This window comes from Canis lupus, chromosome 12, assembly GCF_011100685.1.
Source record: "Canis lupus familiaris isolate Mischka breed German Shepherd chromosome 12, alternate assembly UU_Cfam_GSD_1.0, whole genome shotgun sequence".
NCBI lineage: Eukaryota > Metazoa > Chordata > Mammalia > Carnivora > Canidae > Canis > Canis lupus.
The window spans coordinates 54,433,690-54,445,035 of record NC_049233.1 but is presented as its reverse complement, the minus strand read 5'-3'; the positions used below and the strand labels follow the sequence as shown (position 1 = coordinate 54,445,035).

General features: G+C 33.0%; 1 protein-coding gene across 8 annotated transcripts in view; it reads right to left on the bottom strand.

The window, feature by feature from the left end:
- Positions 1 to 340: 340 nt before the first annotated feature.
- The window catches only part of MANEA (mannosidase endo-alpha), a 73,557-nt gene continuing 62,551 nt past the window's right edge, over positions 341 to 11,346 (bottom strand). For all 8 annotated transcript variants that reach the window (XM_038554754.1, XM_038554748.1, XM_038554753.1 and 5 more), the window contains 2 exons: positions 6,188 to 6,264; positions 341 to 5,176 (listed from right to left, as the gene is read on the bottom strand). In XM_038554754.1, the coding sequence (XP_038410682.1) occupies positions 4,519 to 5,176; positions 6,188 to 6,264 (735 nt within the window). In that variant the 3' untranslated portion in view covers positions 341 to 4,518. The remainder of the gene's footprint in view (positions 5,177 to 6,187; positions 6,265 to 11,346) is intronic.

Below are 11,346 nucleotides of genomic sequence, written 5' to 3'. Positions count from 1 at the left end.
TCCCATTTTTCATTGTTCATGTATTTTTAAGCTTTCTTTATGGAAACAATACTTTAATCCTGTCTTCAAATAGAGTACACATTTTATTTTATTTTATTTTTAAGTATTTTATTTATTTATTCATTGAGAGACATACAGAGAGAGGCAGAGACACAGGCAGAGGGAGAAGCAGGCTCCATGCGGGGAGCCTGACTCGATCCCGGGTCTCCAGGATAAGGCCCTGGGCTGAAGGCGCTAAATCGCTGAGCCACCCGGGCTGCCCGAGTACACATTTTAAAAAGAGAAAACATTACCTACACTTGATACAGGAGTGACTCAAGTAAAAAGAAAACAATGAAATAAAATATTAAACATTAAAATAATATTTTATTTGGGGATTATATTGTCTTTAGCTAAGAATACATAATATTCATGAGGAAAAATAGAATTTGAGCTCAGCTACTATTCATAAAATGATCGTCACTCAACATTTTTTTTACAAGACAGCTAAAAAGAGTGTAGTTTTCAAGAATGTACTTTAATTAAATATAACACCAAGTTTTCAAATAAGAATTCAGCAGCCTTGCAGTTAACTTTTTACAAGAAGCCAGAGATTAGATTGCTCTCTTTTAATATTAATGGCTTAATAGCCTGCCACATGGCTAATGAATCTAAGTAATTAAAAAACAATACATAGAATGGCAGCATTCAATAAATACAAACTTTGACTATAACAAATGTTCTGGCACGCTCTTCTTAGGTGACTATATAAATTTCTAAACTTTATTGCATTTATTACAATTGATTTCTTCTAAATATTTTTCTCTTTTGTATTTGATAGTTTCAAAATCAGGGTAAAGATCACATTAGACATTATCAAATTAATATAGTACTGTTTTCATAATGGCCTTTTGTAAAAAGCACTGAAATACTTTCATGCATGAACATAATTAATGCATCTTAAATGTGGCTGAATAGTTAAGTAGTTATCCCTTTATTTCATGTTGTTTACAACAATCTTTGGCCAGACTGACCAATTCTTTCAAAATGTCAAAAACAAACCATGATGATATAGTCATAAGTTGAGTTCTGTATATAGAATTATCAAACCATAGAAACTCATTGTCTTATTTCATGAAATATTTATTTAATGGGGTATTTTCTGAAAGTCTCTTTATGATTTATGATAATTTATGATTAAATTTATGGCTAATTTTTTAATATAAATTGAGAAACAAAGTAAGATGCTTTTAAATGAAATCTAGAACAAAGAAAGTAAAAAGTGCTGTTTTAACTTCACTAAATTTCATATCTGTTACCATATATAGTTATTTTTCTTTTGATACTATAAATTACGTAACAACAAAAACCACATTGAAAAAATGTTCCTCTCTTCATTGATGAAATCTAACAGCACTACTCTAAGTTCTTTGATCAGACTGGAATGAGTCTTTATGAAAGTAATTAAGCCAATGTAGTACTTGAATTCTCAAGAATGATGATCTTACAGGAAGCATACAATAACATTTAGACTTTGTTATGTATCCACATAAAGTCAGTACAAAATTTAATTTGAAGTACATTTTTTAAAAAGAAGTTCTGAGCCAAAAAAATTGTTTTGCTTGTGGCTAGGCCCATTTATCATTTTGAAATTGTAGATATTTATAAAAATAACTGAAATTTTGCTGGTCATAAAGTATTGCTATGCTATGGGACATAAAAGTGTTTGACTTTAATTCAATATCTAGACACAGACTTTCAAGAGCTGTTTCTGTAGGCACTGTAGAGTTCAGGAACAGTCTTCATGTTTAAACTGAGTAACTGATCAGTTTGAAAAAGTGTAGGGTTAGAAACTTGGTAGATTCTCTGGTGGTCTGTTAGAGCTAACATATGATTATGCCCAAAGAATAAAAAAAATACAACATCTCCAACCCACCCCCCAAAAAAACCCCATTTTTTTCTATGAATTTGTTAAACACACCCAGTGTTTAACAAATTCACAAAAAAAAAACACACACACACACAAAAAAAAAAAACAAATTCACAGATTTAAAATGTATATATAGTTAAAGACACACTTTGTGTTACATATTTAAATAGAAAAAATATACAGAGTGCTGAATATTACTTTTCATCTGTTAATCAGAAATTAAACATATTTCATAAATAGAAAGGAACACATTTTTATATCTAAGATACACGATTTCATGTATGCTTTTATTAAATGAAAAGTTAGTTACTACATATAACAAAATAGCCTTTTAATTACTTTTAAAACAGAAAAAAGTTAATGTATAACTTAAACATTAATAACAGCAGTTTTTGACAATATTAATCCTCAATGGAACAATGAAAAAAAGACTGTTTTCTATAGAGTCAAAACAGATTGATTAAACCATAAAAGAATTATGATTCATGCATTGCATATATTACACTGTTTGACAGTTATTTTAGTTTATTGAATTCAATCTAGATAGTTTAAATTAGGTAACCAGTTCTTTGCTTTTACTTGTGATCATAATGATCCAAACTGTGTTATAAGTCCAATGATAAAGGCAGCTGTAATGAATACCTGAGGAAGATTTTTGAGAGCATTCCTCCCTAAGAATAATGAAATTATTAAACAGGCAAAAAGACACAGGATAGTCATATAATTATAAATTCTTAAACCACTATGAGATCAGATTCCAAACATTTTCCCTTGAGAACAAATCTGTTTTGTTTTACTTTGAAATCTGATCATTACAGGCTAGTTTGAGTAATGTATTGGGAAGCACAACAAAGTTCAGAGGTAAAGAGTACTGCTGTACTAGATTATCTAGGCTTGCAAGGGGAGCAAGATAGAAAGTGGTGGTATTTGTGCTGAGGTTTTGTAGACCTTGGTTTTATAATTTCAGAACTATTTCAAAAATTTTTCTGTTACAGTAGGTTCAGATATGCAGTATAAGCAATGACAAAAATTCCTCTGTGGTAGTTATTTCTTGAAATTTAATAAAATATGGTAAAAGTTATTGTTAGACATATTTACAGTTTATCCTATGATAACATACAGTGGCTAACTGGATAGAAGAAAAAAAATCCACAGGTTAGGAAGAGGCTTCATTATATTGTTATAGTGATTTATTCTGATAATTTCTTCTAGAAAGTAGATTACTACTATTTGCATTTCCCATGGCCTGATCATTCTCTGAGAAATGGCAAATTGTTAAGGTTTAAATAAGTTTTATATTAATCATGCCTCTTTTCAAATAAAAGATATTTTATTTCAAAATTACTAACTAAAAGTAAATTTTACCACCTGATGGGCTATTTTATGATAAATTCTACTGTTACCTTATTTCTGAATGAGTATCTCTAAAACCTGAAGATTTATAGGTATTATTGTTTAGTACGCCCTACTGCTTCTCTTTAGTAAATTAAATATCTAAGGAATAATCATGTCATAGTATATATATATTTTATAGTTCTACTTAACTCTAAGAATTGAAGAATAACAATCTATTAAGGAGATTCATTTTTTAGCATATTGGTGGATTAATTTGTCATAAATGATTAACAACTGATCACAAATATTGAATATGATAGGTACTGTCAAAGTATAATGTTTTTACATGGGGATATTTTGTCTTTTAAATGAGATTATTCCCATCACTAAGTGTTAAACTTAAAAGTCAAACTTCAGGAATGAATTTAAGATATAAAAGAATTTTCATTTCTATGTCCTTAAAATGCAAAGTAATTTTTCTCTATTTTGTTAAAATAGCTTAAAATATTAAGAAGGAAAGCTAATGGTTGGTAAGTAAGAAAAAGATTGATACTAACAGTTGGTCTCTGATTAACATTAAAATAAAAACATGAATGACAAGGCAAAGATTGACAGGTATCCAAAAACTTGTATTTTGGTCATTCTATCTTCATAATAACTATAAACCAACTAGGTTTTCTTAACAGAGAAGCAATCATTAACTTCTATGACAGAATTTTTCATAGCTTTTAAAGCAGACACAGTAGACATGCAAAATACCTAGCATGCTATGTTATCAAAAAATATTCAAAGAATGATGCATATTGTGCTGCAGAAAGCAGGCCTTCCTAACACAATACGATTCACAGTAAGGCTTAAGTTAAGATTTTATTTTCCTTAAGAATTCTTATTGGAGACTGTACTGTATTAGTGAACAGACTCTGGATGAATGAATCTTTGGAAAAAAAAAAAAAACTAATGAAATATACACTATCTTGTAGATCTTATTTTCTTCACTAGACATATCAAATATACACATTCTCTCTCGTTGGGCCCAGAATACAATCAGGATTTAACTGTGCATTCTCTATGTAATCATGTCAAATAACATTATTGCACAACTTTTCTCTCAGATTTTTTTCAGTGCAGAATTGTGAAGGGTGACAATGATGATATTAGTTAGCATTTTTAAAAAATTACAAATTCTTTTTATTACATATATACTGATGGGATAACTGCCAAATAACACGAAAGGTGTTTACTGAAATTAGGTGATTTCTATAATTATTTATGCATTAGGAAAGAGGCAGCTTCTGATCAACTGTATAACCTGCTCTTTCCTTACTATATTTCTCAGACCACTTGCGAGTTAGTTCTAGATAAAGACTTGGTTTATGAGGCCGGTAATCCAGGTATACTGTATTACTGGTTCTTTTGGGAATAGCTTTTTCAATCTGAGTTCCTTCATGCCACTCATTAAAAGAGGTAATAGAAATTATACTGGGATGGGCATGGAGTGCAGCATCCAGAGCAGTTTCATAGTACTTCCCGTTGATTCGGTTCCGAGTGTTCTGAGCGTTCCATGGACGGATGCTGGTATCTATATATCCTGGGCCCACACTTGGGATAAACAGGAGGTTGAACTGATCACAAAAAAATCTTAGCCTTGCCCAATTCTCATATGATGAGCCATAAGTAAAGCCATTTGTGGCAAAATATGTGTAAATTCCATCAAAACCACCTTCAAGAATATCGTATCTGTGTTTGCTCTCTACTAGAAGTGCAATAAACAGTCCATCATAAGGAGAATTGCGGATGCTCTGAGATCCTGTGGGGGTTAACAAATTGGCCCATTTTTCAGGCTTTGTGATATAAGAATCATAGATATAAAACATAGGAAGAGCATTGCCAGTCCTAGTCTTGTACCTATAAAAGGCTGGATGATTTCCATATCTAGAATACAAAAATATGTAAAAGTGAAGTGAATATCTGCAACTCATTTTCCACAGACAGTAACTGTTTCTATATTGAAAATAGTTAAAACACGCTATTCACTTTCTTTGGGGGATCAGTTATATTAAGGGTAATCATTAAGAATGCATTTTCAATTTTGCAGATTGGAAAAATGAGACACTGGATACATCAAGACATTACCTAACAAGAAATTAATTATCTTATATTGAAGTTTACAAATGATGACCAATACTCTAAAAAGCCCATTTTCTATATGAATATGTCAACTGCTTTTTTTCTACCAGTGATAAATGTCTCACTGTTGCTGGTAGGTTTCCTTTTAAGAGTACAGTATCTGTCACAGGTTCCTATCAGTAAAAATCCTTGAACACAATGAAGCTGTAGAATTTTTTTTCTTGTTTTTTTTTTTTTTTTTTTTTTTTTTTAATTTTTTTTTTTTTTTTTTTTATTTATTTATGATAGTCACACAGAGAGAGAGAGAAAGGCAGAGACACAGGCAGAGGGAGAAGCAGGCTCCATGCACCGGGAGCCCGACGTGGGATTCGATCCCGGGTCTCCAGGATCGCGCCCTGGGCCAAAGGCAGGCGCTAAACCGCAGCGCCACCCAGGGATCCCTTTTTTCTTGTAATCAGACTAATTATAAATGAAAATAATGGATGTGGGCCCACAGACATAAAAGCAGTTCACATTTTATAATCTGAACCTTCTTTTGAAAAGGCAAAACTCTATATTAGTGATTTATGGAATACCAATTTAAAGTATCAGCCAACAAATCATAAATAAAGCTTAATAAACACAAAATCAGTAAATAGAATCTATACAAAAAGTGAATCATAAGGAATTTCAGAAATGTTCCTCAAAATGATTATTTATTATAAAATTTAGTATATCAGACCATAAGTCTTCAAACTCAAATATAATTTAAATGTACTCTTATAACTGTACATTATCATTGGATCATAAAACAGTAATGTAAACAAAGAAACTCACTTGTCTATAATATATTTGACATTTTTGTACATGTTTTGATCATCTCGATTGCTATATGGTTCAATGTGAAAAGTGACCTAAAACAAAACAAAACCAAAAAATCAATTAGAGAAAAAATTATCTATAATGTAAAAATAAAAGTATATATTTTTAATAGTGATTTAATAGCTTTAAGATAAATACTTATTGAACATAAATGTTATTAATAGAATTCTAGCAGAAAAAGCCCTTAGTCAATTTTGTTACTGTGAAATAATATGCTCAAGAGTCTACTTTTTAACTACTTTAGGGAACTATGTGAAGGGAGGTACTAAATGAGTTAGATGGTTGGAGGCAAAGTGGGCAATCTGAATTCAAAACTCAAATGTTTGACTACTATGCAATACTTCTTCCTATATGTTTATTTCTTATAAAGAATAAATAGGGATATACTCTACATCCAGAGAAGTTTCTTTAAAAAGAATATGGTACAGAAAAATCTGGATTCTATTCCCAGGTGTGATCAATAAAGTTTACATTTAAATGAAATCAATAGCAACTCTTTTTTTTTTTTTTTAAGATATGAGAGTAAGTGTATACCAGTGGGAGGAGGGAGAGCATCTCAATCAGACTCCCCACTGGGCTCAGAGGCTGCCTGCCTAGGAGCTAGTACCTACCATCCTGAGATCATGATCTGAGCCAAAATCAAGAGTCAATGAGCCAAGCAGGCACCCCATTAGCAAATATCTTAAAATGACAAAGTCCTCTATCATTAAAACATTTACAATTAATGTAATCAACATTTAAATAATCTACATTTAATGTGTACTATTACTCAAAGAATTTGTCATAAAATTACCGGAAAAATAACACCCACTAGTACTATGAATGCTTATTATTATGGTTTATAGATGTCTACCATAATTGTAGAAAGCAGTAATCAAAAGTATTTTTTTAAATACTGTGCACAGAAGATTCATTCTTTAAACTAAAAAACATTAGTTATATATAAATCAAGAAAAATTGGTTATGGCTAGTAAAACTATTTTGTATGAAACTTCTAACTAGTAGCGTAGATTGTCACTTAGATCTGTAAATCAAATTTTGACCAGTAGCCATTGAACATCTTTATGACAATCTAAAAAACTTCTTGATGTTACTCTGATTTAGGGTTTAGTCTCTATGAAGCATGTATGGAATTAAAAACTTCTATGCTAGTGCAACATAAAATGCTTTTGTTTTCGGGACACCATGGTGGCACAATTGGCTAAGTATCCCACTCTTGGTTTCTGCTTACGCTGTGATCTCAGGCCCACCTCAGCTGCGGCTGTGCACCGAGTTTGCTTGGGATTCTGTTTCACTTTCCTTGTGCCCCTCCCTCTCATGCTGTTTAAAATAAATAAATCTTTAAAATGCTTTTGTTTTCAATTACCCAATTAATGTAAATTGAATAAATAAGTAATATGAATACTATGAATAATAAAATGAATTTTACTACTTGTCACAGAATTTTAAAGTCAGACAGCATTTAGTGAAAATATTCTTAGTATTATTGAAATCCCATTTCTATTAAAAGGGAAGTTTTATCAGTAACGAAGGTTAAAAAAAATTCTGTGTATCGGAAGCATTGCTAGGACAGTCATGGTTTTCAGTAGCTCTGATATTTGCTTTTTAACTTCAAGTGAAGCAGATTGGCATGGGTATAGGTATTTTCGTGTTCTTATCTAATGTTACCTCGGGTAATTCTCCCTTTAGATGGAATGTTGTATTTTCTAAGCTTCCATTTTATATATAAAGGGTACTATATTTAAGCAAATAGTACCATGGCATTCTTACCTTCTTTTGCAAATTATAGATCAAAAAAAGCTGTTATTGAAATACAATATTTTAATTTTCCCTCATATAGTTCAAACTTATTATAATAAAATTATGATGTGATCTAGTTTCTAGTCCTCTTTCATTGGGAAAAACCAATTAGACCAATACTAAAGTAACCTTGTAAATGACAAAATATTCTCTATATAAAATCAAATGTTTGCATTAGCTTTAGATTAGGAAATGACAGTCATAAATATGCCCTCATTTCATGTTTCTACACTTTTGACCTTTTTAGCTCTTCCTCACCCTGCAGCCAAAGTGAACTTTCTAAAGTGAACATCTGATGATTCTGGAGAGTGGGGTCAAGCAACATGCTTGCCATAAAATGTTCCTATTTATCCTCCCACCAAAATCAAAGGATTAGACATTCATACATGAACAAAAGGACTCTCGTGGGTGTTTTTAGCCCTATTATCTTATACTCTAAGGAATCTGCCAGGAGTCTCAACCACCAGTCCAACCAGTAAGGGTCCTCTGTATGGGATGGGAACCACAGGAGCCAGCCAAACTTCCTAGACCCCTCTTGTACCTACAGGACAAAAATCAGGTAAGTGTAGAGGGAATAGCATCAGAAAGAGAACTTGCCAGAGTTTAGCCTTTTTTTTTGTTCTTTTTTTTATTTAATTTTTATTTATTTATGATAGTCACACAGAGAGAGAGAGAGAGAGGCAGAGACATAGGCAGAGGGAGAAGCAGGCCCCATGCACTGGAAGCCCGACGTGGGATTCGATCCCGGGTCTCCAGGATCGCGCCCTGGGCTAAAGGCAGGCGCTAAACCGCTGAGCCACCCAGGGATCCCAAGTTTAGCCTTTTCTAAGGGAGACTCTGGCACACCACTGTAAAGGGGAGAAAATAGAGGAGTTTGTCTGCCTGAGAGATAGTAAGAGAAACTTTCACTGGGCAGTGGGGTGGTTGCCAGGAAACACTGAAGAGTGCTAATTTATCTAGTGGTGGTGACCTCTCCTGCAGGGAAAAGAGAAAAGCAGTGAGTGCCTAGTTATGGCAACTGGAGAAATCCATTCTCTCCCTCACCACTGGAGTAGGTAGGAGATCTATAACTGGGGGTTGGGAGGATATTGGGAAAGCAGCAGATAAGAATTTCAAATGGAGTAAAAGGGATTGTGCTTAGCAGGGAATACTACTGCTGGGATCATCCTACTGGGTGTGAATGTACCGGATGCTAAAGCCACATCTCTCTCCTCATGCTCTGTTATTCCTTATGCAGGATCCCATGTGCCACTATGAGAGCAGTCTCCAGGAGATAAGAGAGCGGGCTCAGAAACCACAAACTTGAGCTATAGCATTACTTCTAGAAAACAAACAAACAAACAAACAAACAAAAAGATTTTTGGCCTGGTACATGATAAGAACCAGGTAAGACATATAAGCTTTAAAAAACTGCCACAAAGAAGGTACAAAACTGGAACAGGTGCATCTTCATAAACACAGAGGAAAAAGATGACAACAGCAGTACTATAGAACATAACACTCCATCTGCTGAAGACAATAAGAAGAATTAAAGAGGTATGTACTACTTCAAATGTGAAAGTACTAATGAATTTCTACAAAGGTTATGAAAAATCAAGGAAATATGGCACCACTAAAAGAAAATTATAATCTTCAGCAATCAAGCTCACTGGCACAGAGTAGTTTAACTGATAAAGAATTTTAAATAGTTGTAATAAAGAAACTCAACAATTTATAAGAAAATTCAGAAAGACAATTCAATTAAGTTAGGAATCAAAAACACAAATAAGGGCAGCCCAGGTGGTTCAGCGGTTTAGCGCCGCCTTCAGCCCAGGGCCTGATCCTGGAGACCCGGGATCGAGTCCCACATCAAGCTCCCTGCATGGAGCCTGCTTCTCCCTCTGCCTGTGTCTCTGCCTCTCTCTCTCTCTCTCTGTGTGTGTCTCTCATGAATAAATAAATAAAGTCTTAAAAAAAAAAAAAACACAAACAAAATGAGTTCTTTACCAAACAAATTCTGGATCTGAAAATCCAGTAAATGAGATCAAGAATGTAACAGAGAACATATATATGAGGCATACCACAAGGAAGAAAGAATAACTGACATGGAGTATAAGAATTTTGACATAACACAGAAGAGGGAACTTAGAGTTAAAAAAAAAAAAAGTGAAGAAAGCTTAATGAGTGCTGATTATCCTTAAAAAAGACAAATATCAGAATAAAAACAAAACAAAACAAACAGCGGAGGGTTTCCTAAACCTGAGAAAAGGCTTGCCTACTGAACTCATAGATTATCCTTTTATCTCTAAACAAAATGACCTTGTATAAGACATAAATTCTCACAAATCAGTATTAAAGAATCATAAAGGCATTCAGGTTAAAAAAAAAAAAAAAAGTAACCTACACAGGAATTCCCATTAGTCTATCAGATTGCTCTGTAGAATCTCTACAGGCCAATAGAGAATATAAGGATATTTGAAGTGTTGAAAGATATAAAATTGTCAGCCAACAATACTTATCTGGCAAAGTTTTCCTTCAGATGTGAAGAAATAAAGGCTTTTCCAGACCAACTAAATCTAAAAAAATTCACCACCACCAGACTTGCCTTGCAAGCAATGCAATAAGGGATTCTTCAAGCTAAAACAAAGACAGGCTCACCAGCCACATGAAAACAGAAAAGTACACAACACACTAGGTAAACGTAAAAAATATACCTTTCAGACTTAGAAAACTAACTGTAAATTAGGATGGTGTGTCAGCTATTCATCTATGGTATAAAAGTTAAAGGAAAAGTGAGAAAAATTACAAGTTGTTAATGTAACTCAAAAAAAAAGGTATACATACATTGTAACATCAATAATATAATATAGAGACTTTCTAGGCAGTCAGAAATAAGTTGTTCTCAGCCTGAAATGGTTTCATCTCTAAGATATTTTATGTTAGCCCCATGGTACATACAAGACTAAAAACCCACAGCCGATCTACAAAGAAGGGGAAAACAGAGCATACCACCATGGTAAATAACCAATTTACAAAGGTTTCTACCTAGAAAGAGAGGGAAAAAGGAAAAACTGAAATACAAAACCAGGAACCAATTAAAATAGCATTAGTAAGTCTCTACATATTAATCATTACTCTACATGGAAGTGGATTGAACTCACTAATCAAAAGGCACCCTGGTTGGCTGGACAAAAAATATGACCCAATCATTGGGTGCCAATAAGAGATGTACTTCAGCTTCAAGGATGTGTATAAGACTTGAAGGGATGGGAAAAAATACTCCATGCAAGTGGAAACTGCAATAGAACATCAAATATCAGCATATAAATTCAAAG